We start from the raw sequence: 18,839 nt of genomic DNA, 5'->3' as shown, positions 1-18,839 counted from the left end.
TAAAAAGTTACAAATATTAAGTTACAAACTTTTAAGCTTTATAGAATAATTAAAATATTAAAAATATAAATCTACATAAAGTTAAAGTATTATTAATATTTGGAGTTTGTTTATATTTTTCAGTCGGGTTTGTCTATATTTACAATCTTTACGGGTAATGTTAAAATATATGTTTTTATAACAAATTTGTCTTGCAGGTTAACCACATATATATATGAATCTACTTATAATACAAATTCATAAAATTTTATAAAATTATAATAAAATGAACATGTATAAACTAGACTATATAAACCCATTACGAAAATAACAAATTAAAAAAATATATTAAATTATAGATCCGTAGTGTACCACGGGATAAATCCTAATTTAACATATAATCATACCTATTTTTCTATGTTAGGAACTCGCATATATTTTGTTTTTCTAGTTGTATATATTGTTCTGTTGTTTTTTACATTTCTTTACACTAAAATATACTAATATGTTTATGAACTGGTGCCACACACACACACATATATAATAACTCCACGTTTAACATTTGTCCACAGTTACTATCTTCGTTAAAATATGATAAGCTACATAATCCATAGCTTAGCCAAATTACAATAATCTTCGATAATACATACTCGACCACCTTATATTATCTGTCTTACCAAATCCGTTGCTGCTGCAAAACAAAATCAAGATAATCAAAATTAATTTAGGTTCCTAGTTAGATGCTGAAATCTCAAAATAATTTCCGGTTAAGCTCTAAATCAGAAAGATAAAATCAAACCGGAAAATCAAAAGATCCTAAACTTTACACCAGTCAAATCTCTCATTATTCTCAATAATTTAGGCCAACAACAAAATAATTAGCCTAAAAATTATATATTTGTTTTTTTTAAATAAAATAAATATTCAATAATTGGATCAGATAACCTTCAAATTATTATCCGGTTAAGCTTTAACCAACCAAAATAACCGAAATGGTTTAGTAAGTCAAACCTCAAAACGCCAAAAGAAGCAGCTTAATAATGGAGAGATCCTTCGTATTCTCATCTTCATCATCTTCATCACTTCAGTGTTGACGCTCTCTGCTAAAATCTCGTTCCTCCATCGATCTCCTCTACTAGTTCAAGGTATTTAATTTCACTGATATTTTTAATTTTGATTACCGATGCTTCACTCTCGTCGTTTCATCTGAATTGGTTCTATCTGAAATCTCATTATCTACCAATGATCATGTTCATCATCTTATCGATGTTAATTTTGTTCTGTCATGGTGATTAGTGAAATTTCGTTGTTGGGTTTGATTTGATTTAGCTTGTGGAATCTTAAATCGGTTAAAGTTTTGATTTTTGCAGAGAGAGTGTGAGAGATGGGTACTGTAATTGAAGGAAAGCTAAGGTTTTGTATTGACAGAGGAGGTACATTCACTGATGTGTATGCTGAGATTCCAGGGCATTCTGATGGTCGTGTTCTGAAGCTTTTATCAGTGGATCCATCGAACTACGATGATGCTCCTGTAGAGGGGATTAGGAGGATACTGGAGGAGTACACAGGGAAAAGTATACCAAGAACGTCTAAGATACCTACTGATAAGATTCAGTGGATAAGGATGGGTACGACTGTGGCAACGAATGCGTTGTTGGAGAGGAAAGGAGAAAGGATAGCTCTTTGTGTTACTAAAGGGTTTAAAGATTTGTTGCAGATTGGTAATCAAGCTAGGCCTGATATTTTTGATCTTACTGTGGCGAAACCGTCGAATCTTTATGAAGAGGTTGTTGAGGTTGATGAAAGAGTTGAGCTTTCACTTGGAGATGATGATAATTCAGGGTCTTTGATTAAAGGGGTGTCTGGTGAGCTTCTTCGAGTAGTGAAGCCGTTTGATGAAGAAGCTTTGAGACCTTTGTTGAAGGGTTTGCTTGATAAAGGGATAAGTTGTTTGGCTGTTGTTCTGATGCATTCATATACTTATCCAAAGCATGAGATGGCTGTGGAGAAGTTGGCTTTAGAGTTGGGTTTTAGACATGTTTCTTTGTCTTCTGCGTTGACTCCCATGGTTCGGGCTGTTCCTCGGGGTCTAACTGCTACTGTGGATGCTTACCTGACGCCAGTGATTAAAGAGTACTTATCGGGTTTCATCTCCAAGTTCGATGATAACCTTGGGAAAGTGAATGTTCTATTTATGCAATCTGATGGAGGCCTAGCACCGGAAAGTCGGTTTTCAGGGCATAAAGCTGTGTTGTCAGGTCCAGCAGGAGGAGTTGTTGGTTATTCGCAGACACTCTTTGGTCTTGAAACTGAAAAGCCGCTGATTGGATTTGACATGGGTGGTACATCAACGGATGTTAGCCGCTATGATGGGAGTTATGAGCAAGTGATAGAAACTCAGATTGCTGGGACAATCATACAAGCGCCACAGCTTGACATAAATACTGTTGCTGCTGGTGGTGGGTCGAAACTAAAGTTTCAGTTTGGTGCTTTCAGGGTGGGACCTGATTCTGTGGGTGCTCACCCAGGTCCTGTTTGTTACCGGAAAGGAGGAGAGTTAGCAGTTACTGATGCAAATCTCGTTTTGGGGTTTGTTATTCCTGATTATTTTCCATCCATTTTTGGGCCTAAAGAAGATCAGCCCTTAGATATAGCAGCAACAAGAGATGCATTTGAAAAACTTGCAGGAAAGATTAATTCATATAGAAAGAGCCAGGATCCATCTGCAAAGGATATGACGGTGGAGGAAACAGCAATGGGATTTATTAGTGTTGCTAACGAGACAATGTGTCGTCCCATACGGCAACTGACAGAGATGAAGGGTCACGAAACAAAGAATCATGCGCTTGCATGCTTTGGAGGTGCTGGACCGCAACATGCTTGTGCAATTGCTAGGTCTTTGGGCATGAAAGAGGTTCTCGTTCACAGATACTGTGGAATTTTGAGTGCTTATGGAATGGGTTTGGCAGATGTCATTGAAGATGCTCAAGAGCCTTATTCAGCTGTCTATGGCCCTGAATCTCTTTCAGAGGCCTTTAGAAGGGAAACTTTATTACTAGGAGAAGTGAGAAATAAGCTCCAGGAGCAAGGGTTTGATGATGAAAATATCTCCACTGAGACGTATTTGAATATAAGATATGATGGCACAGATACAGCGATCATGGTAAAGGGTAAAAAAACTGGAGATGGATTGGCATTTGATTATGCTGCAGAGTTTCTCAAGCTATTCGAGCAAGAGTATGGATTTAAACTTCAAAACAGAGACCTCATCATATGTGATGTTCGGGTTAGGGGAATTGGAGTGACTAGTATATTAAGACCACGGGCAGTTGAAGCAACCCCTGGTACTCCTAAGGTTGAGAAGCACTACAAGGTTTACTTTGAAGCTGGATGGCATGACACACCGTTGTTCAAGTTGGAGAATTTAGGTTTTGGACATGAGATTCCTGGCCCTGCAATCATCATGAACGGTAATAGTACTGTTATTGTTGAACCTCAGTGCAAAGCCATCATCACAAAATATGGGAACATTAAGATCGAGGTAGAGTCTGCAACGAGCAATGTGAAGCTTGCAGAGAATGTTGCAGATGTTGTTCAACTGTCCATATTTAATCACAGATTCATGGGTATAGCTGAGCAAATGGGGAGAACCTTGCAACGTACTTCCATATCGACAAATATCAAGGAAAGGTTGGATTTTTCTTGCGCCTTGTTTAGTCCTGACGGCGGCTTAGTTGCTAATGCGCCACATGTTCCAGTTCATCTGGGTGCCATGTCGAGTACAGTTCGCTGGCAGCTCAAACATTGGGGTGAAAATCTGAATGAAGGAGATGTTTTGGTAACTAATCATCCTTGCGCCGGTGGTAGCCATTTGCCTGATATAACTGTTATCACACCTGTTTTTGACAACAGCAAGCTTGTGTTCTTTGTGGCTAGCAGAGGTCACCATGCAGAAGTTGGAGGCATAACTCCAGGAAGCATGCCTCCTTTCTCAAAGGCGATTTGGGAAGAAGGTGCTGCGATAAAAGCGTTTAAAGTTGTTGAAAAAGGGGTTTTCCAGGAAGAAGGAATTGTTAAACTGCTTCAGTTCCCTTCTTCTGATGAAACGACAACTAAGATTCCAGGAACCAGAAGGATTCAGGACAATCTCTCGGATCTTCAAGCTCAGATAGCTGCAAACCAGAGGGGAATTGCTCTAATTAAAGAGCTTATTGAGCAATATGGCCTTGGAACTGTTCAGGCTTACATGAAATATGTGCAGCTTAACGCAGAAGAAGCAGTGAGAGAAATGCTGAAGTCTGTTGCTATTAGAGTCTCATCGGAAACGCCTAAATCAAGGGTTGGTAATTCTGTGACCATAGAAGAAGAAGATTACATGGATGACGGATCCGTGATTCACTTAAAACTCACAATCAATGCTGAAAAAGGAGAAGCCTTTTTCGATTTCACAGGTACAAGCCCGGAAGTCTATGGTAACTGGAATGCCCCAGAAGCAGTTACATCTGCAGCGGTAATTTACTGCCTACGCTGTTTAGTTAATGTCGACATTCCGCTAAACCAAGGCTGCTTAGCTCCGGTTGAAATTCGGATACCGGCTGGTTCTTTCCTGTCTCCAAGTGAGAAGGCAGCTGTTGTTGGAGGCAACGTTCTAACATCCCAGAGAGTTACAGATGTTGTCCTAACAGCTTTCCAGGCTTGTGCTTGTTCCCAAGGATGCATGAACAATCTCACATTTGGAGACGATACATTTGGGTACTATGAGACGATTGGTGGAGGATGCGGAGCTGGACCAACATGGGACGGGACAAGCGGAGTGCAATGCCATATGACTAACACTCGGATGACTGATCCCGAGATCTTTGAGCAAAGGTACTGAACTCCCTATTAACTTGTTAGATTCCTAGCTATAGTTGCTAAGCTATTAACACCGATACAAATCCACGACAAACTCACTTAGGATAATCACAATGGTCAGACCTACTTTTACTTTACTGACACATGGGTTTTACCAGGTACCCTGTTCTGTTGCATAAATTTGGATTAAGAGAGAATAGTGGAGGCAATGGGTTGCATAAAGGAGGGGACGGATTAGTGAGAGAGATAGAGTTTAGAAAGCCTGTGGTGGTTAGTATCCTCTCAGAGAGACGAGTTCACTCGCCACGTGGATTGAACGGTGGCCAAAACGGAGTTCGTGGAGCAAACTATCTCATCACTAAAGACAAACGGAGAATTTACCTTGGAGGCAAGAATACTGTACACGTTGAAGCCGGTGAAATTCTACAGATTCTTACTCCGGGTGGTGGCGGATTTGGCGCTGACGTTTAAAGCCATTGATCTCCTCCTTGTAAGTCTCTTCTAGAACTTCATTACTTTTCCAGTTGGTGTCTCTTAGCCGGGACATTCTTTGGAGGTAAATAAGGATCAGATTCTTGTTTCCAAAAGAATAAGGTAATGATATTGTTGTGGTGAATAAGTAAGTAGCTGATGTTGTGTTTTTATGCTGTTCTTTAAGGATTCACACATTGTACAAACATTTCGACTCAATCCAACTAAAACTTAAGTTAATCAAAGAATTTTAGGAATGCATACAAATAAGATCAAACAAAGATTATTAGCTCCTAGTAGAGTTAGAATTAGCTCCTAGTAGAGTTAGAATCATTGTCTTTAGGAGCAACGCTACGAAGAAACGAAGCGCTCTTAGTGAGTTCCCGGAGTGGCTTATTCGTGAATCTCATAAAGTTGTAAACGAAACCTCCGGCGAAAACTCCGACGAAGGGACCAACAATGTAAATCCAAATGCCTTTATACCTTCCCATCACTATTGCTGGTCCTAAGCTTCTCGCTGGATTCATGGACGCTCCCGATATAGGTCTAATCATAATCAAAAACACCAAATTTAACTAATAATTACTAGTGTATATGATATAATTGTTACAATAGTAATTAATTAGTAACATATTGTTCTTACCCGGCTACAAAGACGTTCAAGATTATAGTCATTCCCACGGCAATTCCAGCTAGTTCTCCGGTCTGTCAATAACATAAGAACTTCCACTTATGAATATTTTGTAACAATCATGTCACATATTTTTATCTTTATTTTTTTTTCAGTTTTAGTGATGATCTACCAATATGTATAAACTAGCTAGCCAGATGAACATATAACAAGAAAATACAGAGGGTGATACTGGAAACACTAACCGCACGACTATCCGTGGCAACGCCGGAGATAACAAACATGAGGAGAAATGAGATAATGATCTCGGCAACGAGTGCTTGCCCCGATGAATCAGTCGGAGTTGTCCCAAAGAATGCTTTGGGTGTCAATGTGAACATTAGTCTTAATGTCAAACTTGCTAGTAACGATCCAGTAAGTTGTGCACCTATATACATTGGTACCTGCCCAAAAACATTATACCATCATATTATTCAAATATCGAATCCGATTACTATAATTTAGACTTCGATTTGAAACAGCAACCCGCCTAGCGAACTAAGTCGCGCATTGGTTGTAAAATGTTTATGAAAATTAGTATTGTGTCAAATGTATTACAAAAACTATAGTATTGCAAAAAAAATATCCTAAATTTGCTATGGTTGCCTATTCACCTGATACCAAGGAAATCGTCGGAAAACAGCGAAAGTGACGGTGACGGCCGGGTTAAAATGTGCACCGGAAATGTGACCGGTAGAGTAAATCATGACCATAACAATGAGACCCCAAGTCACACATATCCCCGGAAACGTTACCGTTCCACCGTACAAAACATTCACTACCACCACTCCACATCCAGAGAATATTATGAAATATGTCCCAATCATCTCTGCTATCAACTGTAATCAATTTTATATTAAACAAAATTAAAAAATTTAACCAAAAATATTTATAATTATCATTGTTAAATAAGCTAATAAAACGAATAGTTTTTTAGTTTTATTTATAGTTATAGTTTTGTAACCTTTTGGGTAAGACAAACAATGCTAGGAGAAGTACATATGACCGTCTCGATTCCTCCATGGCAATCTGTGCCATTGCCTTTCTCAATTCTTGATATTTGTTCTTCTTCTGTTTCTTCACAATGGGAAGACATTTTTTATTTTTTTTGATAAATTTATATTTTATACAAGAAAAAAGGAAATTAATTTTGTGTTATTGTTAGAGAACTTGGAGATTAAAAAGTTTTTATACATGGGAAACAGAAATTAGTTGAAACAGTTTTGGTTGGATTATATCTAATGAGAGTTGGATTAATGTATAGAGCTGTAACTAGATGTAATATATGAAAAAATAGGATCCGACTTTGAATCTGATGTGTTATACATATGTTGAAATGAGTCAAAAGAGTGTCAACAGTTAAAGAGTCAAACATGTTGGCATGTCTGCCAAATATAGAAAAATTTGTAAATGCATAAGATAGCCTAAATTTGGCCGACCTGAACCAAACCATTTGACTCCTTAACTGTTACAAATGCATAAGATAGCCTAAATTTGGCTGACCCGAACCGAACCATTTGACTCCTTAACTGTTACAAATGCATAAGATAACCTAAATTTGTAAATGCATAAGATAGAAAAATTTGTAAATGCATAATATAGCCTAAATTTGTAAATGCATAAGATAGCTAAATTAGAAAACAAAATTATTTTGGTGCTATTAACGAGAATTTCCCTTATCTTTTAAACTTTAATCGAACTAAAACTAAACCAAAACATATATAATCAAACCAAACTGACCCAAGTTAAAGTAAACTAAACCGAACCAAACTAACTTCAGTTTGAATTCAGTTAAAATTACATTAAGATCAAATCAATCAACCCAAACCATATGAAAATTATTTTGGATATCTATGAACTTTGATCAAGAATTGGGTTAAGATTAAACTAAAGTTAAAGTTAGACAAAATAATACAAATATTCAAAAGAAGAAAAGAGTAACTCAATAAGATCATCATAAAACTAGTTAGAGAACAAAGACTAGCTCTTAGAGCTAGAGGCTTTGTGGCTTGGAGACACACTACGGAGAAAAGAAGCACTCTTAGTAAGCTCTCGGAGTGGCTTATCAGTGAACCTGATAAGGTTGTAAACAAAACCTCCGGCCATAACTCCAAAGACAGGACCAACAATGTAAATCCATATGTGTTTATATACTCCCATCACTAATGCTGGTCCTAGACTTCTCGCTGGATTCATTGATGCTCCCGATACAGGCCTGTCCATGTTTTTTGTAACATATTAACATTAACCAAACCGAAAGCATATAAAATCATTCATATAAATTTATACTATATAGTTAACTTTAACTTTAGTTTAACTAGTATACTTAAGTTAATCATTCATATAAATTTATACTAACTTAACTTAACTTAACTTTTTTTTTTGGACTGAACTTAACTTAACTTAACTAGTATAATATTAAGAAAAGGAAGAGGATGAGATTTTTTACATACCCGGCCACAAAGACGTTCAACATTATAGTCATCCCAACCGCAATACCAGCTAATTCTCCAACCTGTTAAAATCGTATTATGCAAAATAAAAAATTTAGAATATGTACTAGCGAGTTCAAATGAAACAAATGGTTTTTGATATTATGAAATCAGTTATCCATTTAAATAGATTCTGATTAACTCGCGAAACGATCAAATCATCTACAAAAGTTGTTACTAGTCATAAATTTTGTGAAAATTTTCACATTCCTACATTTTCCTATGCGGTCAGGTTGATGAAATAAAAGAAATCGGCATTACGATAGAGGGTTTTAACTTTGGCTTGCTTCAAGGTTGTGATCTCCCTCTCAGGCTCAAAAACATCTTTGATTTGCTTTGATTATAATATCAATTCATCGTTGCACATGTTGTAAAAGCGCTATTTTCTTTTGAATTTAATCTAACATTACATTAAAAAAAAAAAGACGAAATAAAAAAAAATTGTAAAGGAAAATTCATCATTTTGCAAGTTTTATAACAAAAAAAAAATGTTTTATTAACAAAATTAGATATTTCTTGGCGTAGTACTGTAATTATTTATCCATGAATATTATTTATACCATAATCTTAAAATACTTTTGGGTTTTTGTTTTTTTTCTAAAATCATGTCATATGTTAAATGTTTTGTCCATTTTTAGTTATAATGATCATACCAATATGAATAGATTACTAACCGCACGATTATCGGTGGAAACACCAGAGATAACGAACATGAGGAGGAATGAAGTAATGATTTCTGCGACGAGTGCTCGTGCCGGTGAATCTGTCGGAGTGGTTCCAAAGTAAGCTTCGGGTGTCACTATGAACATTAGTCTTAATGTCAAACTTGCTAGTAACGATCCCGCAAACTGTGCACCTATATACAATGGTACCTGCCCAAAAACATATTATACATTATTATTCGTTCTTTCATATTAATTAGTACGTTTCTTTTTTTTATTTTCCTATATATGTATATTTTTCTAACATATGTAAACGCAAATGCCACATTTATACATCACACATTGGTCGCAGAAATTGCAAAAAGTAACTACGATCAAACCCATGCAATGTTTTTATAGCATACTAGATTCGGACCCGCACATACGTACGAGATTGATTTCAAAAAAAAATTTGTACCATTATATTTTGAAGTATATTACGTACGTTCGAATATAAAATATAAAATACATATTTTGAATATAAAATTTGTTATTAGTATAGATGCCGATCGATCCCTAGATGATTTGCTATTAATTTTAAAATAGCTATATAAAAAAACATTACGTTTATATTTTAATTTTATAAAAGAATGAAAATAAAATGGATTGGCAAAGAATAAGAATGAAAATGTTTTTGTTAAATTCATTTTTTGTGTTAATTAATCGCATTTTTCTTTTTACTATTTTTTCATATAACCTTATTGTATGAAAAAAATTGTAGATCTTATTAAATGTAGAGATAGAGTATTAGATAGATAGTATAGTGACCTGATGCCAAGGGAACCGCCGGAAAATGGCGAAAGTGACGGTAACGGCCGGGTTAAAATGTGCACCGGAGATGTGACCGGTAGAGTAAATCATGACCATAACAATGAGACCCCAAGTCACACATACCCCTGGAAACGTTACTGTTCCACCGTATAACACATTCACTACCACCACTCCACAACCAGAGAATACTATAAAATACGTCCCAATCATCTCTGCTATCAACTGAAATCAATATCAAAATAAATAATCAATATGTGCAAAAATGTTTATTATCATTATAACTATGCATTAAAACAAATAAGTTTTGGTTTTTGTAACCTTTTGGGTAAGGCAGACAATGCTAGGGGAAGTGCATATGACCGTCTCGAGTCCTCCTCCTCCTTGGCAATCTCTGCCTTTGCCTTTCTCAATTCTTGATATTTGCTCTTCTTCGATTTCATCACTATGGGAACTCATTTTTTCTATGGACAATTTTTGAATGAAATATTTTAGAAACAAGTTTTTCTAAAACTAAAGAAAATTAGTTGAGAGATTTTATTTGAGAAGAAAAAAAAAATGAAAATTTTAGTGGTTAGATGTTTTTTAAATTTTTTTTGATGTGAATTAAATCTAAAGAGTTGGAATATGAGAGGTGTAATTGGATGTAACAGATGAAAAGTAGGATCAGAGACTTGGTCTTTTTGTGGAGAGATGGGTGAAATTAAAGAGGCTAATTAAGGAGTTCAATTAGTTTTAGGTTGCAAATTAATAGGAGTTTATTATTTTGATATTTTTTCTCACTACGTATACAAAAGTATAAAGAACAAAACCAGTTTTGAATTCTGACTATATATTACATACGTTAACAAAGTAAGTAATAACAATAATCATATATATATATATTTGTATCAGAGCTTGTTACATATGAGGTTATCATATATGCATGCACATGTATAACAACAAGCTTGAGAGAAAATTATATATTATGTATACAATAATACAAATGATTATCCGGTCAATAATAAAGTATATGCATGAAGTGAATCAGTGATCTGGCTTGTTTATAGAATATCACATGTCCCTGATTATGGAGACATATAAACAAATTGAAATTCAACCAATTAACAAGAGAATCTTTAGAGGAATATTCATAAAGCTAATTAGTTAAAATTTTGACGTATAATTAATTAGATTCAATCGAGAAACTCTTTGAAATAATATTGGAATCATTTAAAGAAGAAATAATGAAGTTGGTATTTGAAAACAAGAATACAAACTACACATCTTTTCTCTCTTGTAAGTTGTAAATAACTAAACAATTTGCTTGTTTGACAAAAATAAACATAAAAACAATTTGCTTATGTATAAGTTAAGGTCTTAGAATTATTTTCTTGAGATACATATTGATAAAAAAATATTACATTTGTATACTCTAAGCTTTATTTTTGTATTCTCTTAAAAAACTTGGTTATCAAACTGAAATTTAGAGGGCACACTTAGGAGGTCAAAACACAAAAAAAAAAAAATTTAATCTAAACATATAAAAGATAAAATACCAAATATATTGATGTCACTAAAAATGATTGTTGAAATTATGTTTGTAATGATTTGCTTCAAAGATCTGTGGATTAATTATCCAATAACTTATTTTGTCTTATTCACTTCTTTAATAGAACTTACATAAGTACATAAACTAATACAAGTACACAATTACAAGTACATCTAGCGCTTAAAATGGGATTATACCAATGTAGCTATCATGTGGTTATTTAAATATAAAATGTAATACTATATGTTAAAGAATGGAATTATTCATAATACTATACTATATCGAACACGTATCCCTAATCGAGATCTTAATTAAGTATGTTTTCCAATCGGTTACGTTAGTAAATAAAGTTGTTGTTTATTGATACTTTAGATAATGTTTATAGATAACGAAATAAGTATAGCTAGTGTTGCAGTTAATATAAAAACAAGAACTGTAGTGTTAAGTATTATCCGATAATTAATGCATCTAATTTATCTTAATCATGAAATCATGATGTAAGTAATTTGTTCTCTATCAATATAATCATATATACATCGGAAAAATTTATACAAACATATAAATTGTAACAATCAGATTTTTCTAGTTTAAATTGGTACTTAACTATTTTATTAGTCTTAGACAAGAAAATGAGTCAAAATACTGAAAACATAAACGTTTCTTCCAAAAAAATCCAAATTTTGCAGCATCACATTACGCATGTCTTGGGAATTACAAAAATACAAAATTTGCACGATAAAAAGAAGAATCATAACTTCTAGATTTGCACACAGCTTAACGTTGCTTAAATATATTTTTTTTTAAAACCGAGTTCAAATGGTCATTAGTTTTATAATTAATTATTTGGAAATCCGTTTTTTTTTTGAATAATCAAAGATGTTTTTTATTTGGAAATCAGTTTGCCTATAGCTAGTTAGAGTTCATATCTTGTTGTGAGAGGATTGCGTCAATAGCTTCTTTAACTTGAGATATGTCCGGAGCTTTTCTTCCTTGTGTCGGCCAAAACTCATCGGCTGCAAGTAATGTTATATATGGTACATGAAAAAAAAACCCTAATAATATATGACATATATAGCTTATGGTATAACTAATCAAATGCATGTTAAATTGTTAAGAATAATCTACGTTAACTTGTAGTTGGAGAAACTTGACATAGCCAATTGCTTTCTCAAGCATTGTCACCAAATCAACCTAGATAGAAATCAAACTCGTTAGTACATATGAAATCTTTATATTATAAAGAATGGTGTTATATATACTTTTATATGTACGTATTATACCTTGGTACCATTTGGTACAAGTTCTTGCAATACTTTGAGACGTTCGCTTATCCTTTCTCTTCGATTCTAGACAAAGAAATGTATATATTCGTATTAATGAATCAACAAAACACTTATTTATATTCCTAAAATTTAAAAGCAAACCTTGGCTGCTTGGCTTTGTGGATCTTTAGGTGAATTTGTTGTCTTAGTCTTTGCCTTCTTTGAAACTTGAGTGTTCTCTCCCTATAGATCATTAGACGTAAACATTAATTATATCCTCAAATTGATCTAAATCATAGATCTTACTTTGAAGTTAGGATTTGTTACAATGGAAGGACGCTTATTGCCAGCTGGTTTAGGGGATAAAGACTCTAGTATTGAACCAGTTTTTACAATGGTTGAATCCGAATATAACCAGTCTCCATCGCTATGATTTGTAGCCGGTTTACTCGCAGGATTTGAAGTCAATTCGAAGCTTCTCATTGTTGCAAAGCAATTCGAACTTTTAATGACTCTAGGGCTAATACTATCCATTTGCTCAGTCCAACCTGTATAGCTGTAGCTCATGTTCCTGTCCAAGACCGATAAAGCACTATCGCTGTTCGCGGGAAGGACAAAGCTTCGGTGATGGTCGAAGCTAAAGACTGATGTCCAATGGTTTCATCTGAAGGGTGAAACACTAACCCTTGATTCAGTTGATGATGATTGATGCTACTGCTTGAAGCTGAAGCTCCTCTGTCTAAGTCTAACCCTCAAGCCTCCGGTGAAGAGTTATCTTCTGAAGACTTTTGGTTAGAGATGTTAATAGGCTCATTGACATGGTCGTTAATGAGTGACATTGCGTTAAATATATATAATCAAAGTGAGATTTGTAGGGTTTGAGTTATGTTCCTGTCTAGGGTTTTGCTTTGGAAGGTTGTGGAGATTTGAGAGATCCCAACAATGAGGAACTGTTCTAAGGTTAGAGATTGGTAAGGAAAGAGAGATAACGTTTGTGTACGTAGACATAGTTATGTTATTATGATGATTAAAGGTTTATATAACCAGTTCTTTCTTATATTTTAAAGGAAAATGATGACATTTTGATATATATATATATATATTTCTATTAGAGTTAAATTAATTAAGAGAAGAAGCTGGCATGAGATCAAAATAGATATTTCTCTACTTTTGTAATCTTATCAGTCTGAAGCATCGAAGTCATTTAGGATCCACATGCACGTATATAATTTTATGTAAGAACAAGAAAAAATCAACTTACAATATTTACATTCAAAGAATTAATCACTCAGTTTAGTGACGTGAACCATGAAAAGAACTAAACCACTTTAAATATTTAATTATGTAAAAAATACGTAATTTATACGGAGTAGTATTTTGTGTGTGTATTGGACATACCTTAATTAAATAACCAAATCTGCTCTAATCATTAAAATAATCCCCAATGTGGGACATAAGAACACACAAACATTTTTCTTCATTAATTAAGTAATATACGTTAGTTTTAAAAAACTTCGAATCACAACATACGCAGATAAATATATTTTATTAAATTTATATAATTATACAATGAGTCAAAGCAATTAAGAAAAAAAAATCAACCAAATACAATAAGAGAATCATCATTTTCATCTTTAAAAAAAAAATCTTTTAATATTCCTTAATGTCTTTAATCAATTTGCCTATTATTAATGGTATTTTCTTGTAACATTTTACCTCAATAAATTATTTCTCAAATGTACTTCAAAACATATAAATATAGATTAGAGATCCTTATATTTATAATTTATATACAAAAAATAATTATTATTTTTCCTAAAAAAATACTTTATATTGTCAGAACTAATTTTGTATTACCAAATAGAGTCGAGAACAAGAAAACAAAATACAGTAAAACTTCTATAAATTAATAATATTGGGACCATGAAAATCTATTAATTTATATAGGTTTTAATTTATCGATAAATTAATAATTATTAATTTATAGAGAGATTTTCCTAATTTGGAAAGTTTTATCAAAAAAATATCTTAAAATAATATTTAATCATGATAATTAGTATTTTATATAATCAATAACATAGAAAATAATAATAATTATGTCTTGAAAGAGAATTCTAACAATTTTTTATATAGTAAAATATTAAAAATAAACTCTAACAAAAAATAATGTGTCTATATATACATATATTTTGAAACTTTTACCTAATTATTAATTTATAATATTGATGGGATCATATAATTACAAAGGATTTTCAAAAAAATTATTATCTTATTATTTTATCGAAATGTGTCTAAAATTACACTGGTCCCAAGTTGGGACTGAAAAAATTTATTAATTATAAAGATTATTAATTTATCGAGTATTAATTTATAGAGGTTTTACTGTACTACAAAACCGTTAAATACAGATTAGACTACTAAAAATTGATTAAAAGAATTGGTATAGATTTCTCTCTTCATCTCAAAAATCGTATAACTATATATATTATTTATGTTGTGATGCGAATCTCATAATACTACAATTACAAGTTGTATTCTATCAATTACTTATATTTGTCAGAACTTATAACAAAAACAAATTTTTTACTGATTCCTATGCTTCATCTAATTACCAAAATATTGTTTCTCTCTAACTAAGATCTCATCTAGATTTTTTCGAACCAATGACTATGAATTCTCCCATTAGGAAAGGGGCCAATTAAAAGCTAGATGGTTGAAATATATATGAAATCTGTTTGATTTTCGTCACATATTTATTTGTTGTAGATAACTATAATTAATCTAATAAAAAAATATGGAGAGGATTTTTGTGAAAACTTTGAAAACAGTGCAAGTAAAGTTCTAATGTCATATGTAATATTATGTTTCAAAGCAAAAACATATTTTTATCTACAATGTTTCCATATGGGTAATTGTGATCATGTCAATTCTTAAATCAATAGATCAATAAAGTCTATCTTTTAAAAATAAGTCAGAAAGGAACTAATTATTTTTTCTACACAAAATCTTATCACCAATAATTATAAAAAAAAAAATATACAAGTTTGATGACGTGAAATAATTTTTGAAAGAAAATATTCTCATTCACACAATGCAAATTTGAGTTAAGATGTGAAATTGGACATTTGTGCGCTTTGCAGTCCTTCAAAACTTAGACTAGAAAAATGTTGAAAGATCTCATGAAAAATAATCCTCTATTTTTACGGATGTAATATTAAGAAAGTCGTATGACACATACAAAGAAATGGAATTCTATGCATAGTACAATTAAAATTTTCGATTTTGAATACTTTGCTTTTAAACAATATTTTTCTTATTTTTGTTATTTTAATAGGATGAGCTTTATAATATGGTTCATATATTTGGAAACAATAATCGGTTTGGAAAAGGGATTTTCATAATGAAAATGGTAAATATATATGTGAGAAGGTAATCATGTAATTTTTTTAAATACAAAAATGACAATTTTTAACTTTAAAAAGTACATTAATTATGAACATATATTGTATAAATTGTCTTCTTAATATACCTAATTTGTTTTGTTAATGTGTCATTTAGATGATCTATAGAATTGATAACCACAAAATGATATTTACGCATTTGTCAAGTTTTAGTAGTAAGAATACAACACTATAGAAATCAAAACTCTTGATGTTATTTTATGTAATGGAAAAAAGAAATTTGGAGTTTGTACTGATACAACATACAATGAAATGACGAATTTTATCCCATTTTTAGGCACCTGATAATGTAGTAATGAACAAATTTACACTTTTAAACATCGAAAAAGTGATAGATTTTTAAAGCACCCTTAAATTTGTATCCGAAAATATTGATCGATGGTCAAATTAAAATCATGAATTGAAAATTTAAATACTTTTTAAAAAATTAAATATAGTTTTCTATTTACTTATAGTTATGTTATGAATAAAATTTGTTTGTAATGTTCCATATATTAGATGTTATGAATTATTTGGCTATATATGCTTCTATATGATAATAACATAGAAAAAACTTTTTATCAGTTTCTTTAGATGTTTTATCATTGATTTATTTGCATACAACATATTTACTAAGAGAGTTTAAAAGCATTGGAGTTGAAAGATACAAAATCAAAGTATGAGGAAAATACAAGGTCTAGCTGTTTTGCAAAATAACTTAGTTTTAAGATTAAGTATCTAATATAAATATTAATATATACAATACAAAATTAAAATTGAAAATGCTAGGCATAACAAAAAAAAATAAAAAAAATTGGACTGTAATTATAAGTTTAACTTGATAGAGATATTTTCTTGTGTTACAGCTTTCAGGAACCTTATGTAATTTATAATTTATATTTGTTTATATTTGAAGCAAAGAGCTGGAATAGCTCAGTTGGTTAGAGCGTGTGGCTGTTAACCACAAGGTCGGAGGTTCGACCCCTCCTTCTAGCGATTTTTACTTTTGTTCTCATCATATTGGGCCTTAAGGAGCCCATACTCCAAAACAGGCCTCGAGGTCCTTGTGTACCCAAATGTTGCGATCCAATTTGTTCCTTTCCCAAACTCAGTTTTGCTCCCTTTTTCTATTTTATTTTAACGTTTAAACTGTTATTTTTTTTTTTTTGAGTTTTCATCAGTTCTAGTTGACCACAGTGAGAGTCCAACCTAGAAGTAAAACATAACAATGTTCATTTCATAGTCGCAAATAACTGCGACTACGATTTTAAAACTGTGAGATGTTGTACTAATCGCTATAACTAATTATAATTTAAAAAATTCCGTCTCTGCGACTAAAAATTTAATCGTAATTGGAGCGTGACTGTCAAACGAACAAATTTTAGTCGCATGCCTCCTAAGAGCCAAAAAAAAAAAAAACTAAAATCATTTCCATTTACTAAATGTGAATGATTTAGATAACTCGACGATTGAAAAACTTGATAATTTTACTTGTACAATGTCAAATTAAAATGTTTACCAAGAGCTAGAGAATTTTAAAAATAATCTTAAGCCTACCTAAAAATATAGTATGTAACAATATGGTTTTTTAATGTATTACCAAATTTTGATTTTCAATATAAAAAATGGTTTGGGTCAGGTGACCCCTTTGCATAATGTATAACCTCCCAGTCTAGTATTGAACCAACAATGCTTAAGTCTAATCATCGTTAGAAAATAATTAAAATGTGGGGAAATTATGTTTATATGTTGGTTAAGTAGTAGTTATCATAAATTTAATGTGAACAGGTTTGAAGGTCACACTAACTTGTGGCTCTTAAGCATCACAATCAAAGCATAGTCACCAACTCACGATAACATACATTAAATTAGACCAAACATAAGTAGAGAATTGATCATAAGCTTTTAAAATTGAAAAAGACGAAACAATAGTCCACTTATATATTATCTTTTTTTCTTTCAACCACATATTAATTAAAAATTTACTCTTTGGTTAATAATCTAATTAGGAAGAAGATAGTATACATAAGCAAACTTCAAAAATTAAAGTTCTACAAATCTTGGGGCTAAACAATTTGCATGAATAATACATAAACAATTTTTTTTTTTGTATTCTATATTTTTTTTTCCGATTATATATTTTTTCTATTAAACCTATTAAGAGATAAGGTTTGAATTGGTACATCTGTTTCTAATATTTTTTTTCCATGTTATTAAGAGATAGGGTGGTTTAAACTGGTACATTTTTCCAATATAAATTGGTGTTAATGCAAATTAAATGTAGATTTTTGTATTTTCATGTTATTTTTGGCATCCTTTGCTTCTTTTTTTTGCTATTAGTTTTATAGTTTCACACTTTATTATTTTTAACTGAATAGAAAATTTATTTATTAAAAAAAAAATTTACAACAAATATATCGTTTCTGAAAAAATTATAGATAGTTATCATACAAAGTTAAAATCGAGTAAACGTTTATAGAAAATCTTCGTATTACAAATTTACGAATTTCGTAGGAAAGTTATCCTATTTTTATTTCAATATTATAATTTTCATTTTATATTTAGTGACTATCTAGCTATCATCGAAAGATACAATTATGTTTAATTTATTTTATCGTATAAATATTAAAATTTTTCCTTTTATTATATATTAGATATATGTAATCCATGC

At 31.9% G+C, this 18,839-nt stretch overlaps 4 protein-coding genes and 1 non-coding gene across 5 annotated transcripts; 2 read left to right on the top strand and 3 right to left on the bottom strand.

Moving 5' to 3' along the window:
• The first annotated feature begins 1,036 nt into the window (after positions 1-1,036).
• Positions 1,037-5,484, top strand: LOC17877478 (5-oxoprolinase). Its single transcript, XM_023778157.1, has 3 exons — positions 1,037-1,124; positions 1,350-4,848; positions 4,992-5,484. The coding sequence occupies exons 2-3, from the start codon at positions 1,364-1,366 to the stop codon at positions 5,302-5,304; spliced, it is 3,798 nt and encodes a 1,265-aa protein (XP_023633925.1). The 5' UTR covers positions 1,037-1,124; positions 1,350-1,363; the 3' UTR covers positions 5,305-5,484.
• Positions 5,350-7,070, bottom strand: LOC17879324 (probable aquaporin NIP4-2). The gene is made up of 5 exons (XM_006286065.2): positions 6,939-7,070; positions 6,589-6,813; positions 6,181-6,378; positions 5,948-6,009; positions 5,350-5,850 (listed from the first exon to the last, which is right to left on the bottom strand). Exons 1-5 carry the CDS (start codon positions 7,068-7,070, stop codon positions 5,613-5,615), a joined length of 855 nt encoding a protein of 284 aa, XP_006286127.2. The 3' UTR covers positions 5,350-5,612.
• Positions 7,071-7,954: 884 nt separating this feature from the next.
• LOC17879985 (putative aquaporin NIP4-1) lies at positions 7,955-10,394 on the bottom strand. The gene is made up of 5 exons (XM_006285095.1): positions 10,257-10,394; positions 9,936-10,160; positions 9,141-9,338; positions 8,428-8,489; positions 7,955-8,189 (listed from the first exon to the last, which is right to left on the bottom strand). The coding sequence occupies exons 1-5, from the start codon at positions 10,392-10,394 to the stop codon at positions 7,955-7,957; spliced, it is 858 nt and encodes a 285-aa protein (XP_006285157.1).
• Positions 10,395-12,375: 1,981 nt separating this feature from the next.
• LOC17878835 (putative transcription factor bHLH086) lies at positions 12,376-13,567 on the bottom strand. The gene is given in 6 exon segments (XM_023779822.1): positions 12,376-12,485; positions 12,588-12,657; positions 12,747-12,812; positions 12,891-12,971; positions 13,056-13,381; positions 13,384-13,567. Coding segments are annotated over 6 exon segments (837 nt in total).
• Positions 13,568-17,090: 3,523 nt separating this feature from the next.
• TRNAN-GUU lies at positions 17,091-17,164 on the top strand. Its single transcript has one exon. It is a non-coding gene; the product is annotated as a tRNA-Asn (tRNA).
• Positions 17,165-18,839: the final 1,675 nt, after the last annotated feature.

Source organism: Capsella rubella, unplaced genomic scaffold (assembly GCF_000375325.1).
Source record: "Capsella rubella cultivar Monte Gargano unplaced genomic scaffold, Caprub1_0 scaffold_7, whole genome shotgun sequence".
Lineage (NCBI taxonomy): Eukaryota > Viridiplantae > Streptophyta > Magnoliopsida > Brassicales > Brassicaceae > Capsella > Capsella rubella.
Note: the sequence above shows the minus strand (reverse complement) of the source record. Positions and strands in the feature narration are given on the sequence as shown.

Bases quoted from the DNA above. Each gene is read 5' to 3' on its own strand.
- LOC17879324 (XM_006286065.2), bottom strand. From the start codon at position 7,070: ATGTCTTCCCATTGTGAAGAAACAGAAGAAGAACAAATATCAAGAATT. The intron at 6,814-6,938 runs GTTACAAAACTA...AATTGATTACAG, and splicing joins TTGTTTGTCTTACCCAAAAG to TTGATAGCAGAGATGATTGG. The intron at 5,851-5,947 runs GTAAGAACAATA...GATTATGATTAG, and splicing joins TTGAACGTCTTTGTAGCCGG to ACCTATATCGGGAGCGTCCA.
- LOC17877478 (XM_023778157.1), top strand. From the start codon at position 1,364: ATGGGTACTGTAATTGAAGGAAAGCTAAGGTTTTGTATTGACAGAGGA. The intron at 4,849-4,991 runs GTACTGAACTCC...GGGTTTTACCAG, and splicing joins CCCGAGATCTTTGAGCAAAG to GTACCCTGTTCTGTTGCATA.
- LOC17879985 (XM_006285095.1), bottom strand. From the start codon at position 10,394: ATGAGTTCCCATAGTGATGAAATCGAAGAAGAGCAAATATCAAGAATT. The intron at 10,161-10,256 runs GTTACAAAAACC...TATTGATTTCAG, and splicing joins TTGTCTGCCTTACCCAAAAG to TTGATAGCAGAGATGATTGG. The intron at 9,339-9,935 runs GTCACTATACTA...GTTTTTGGGCAG, and splicing joins GGCGGTTCCCTTGGCATCAG to GTACCATTGTATATAGGTGC.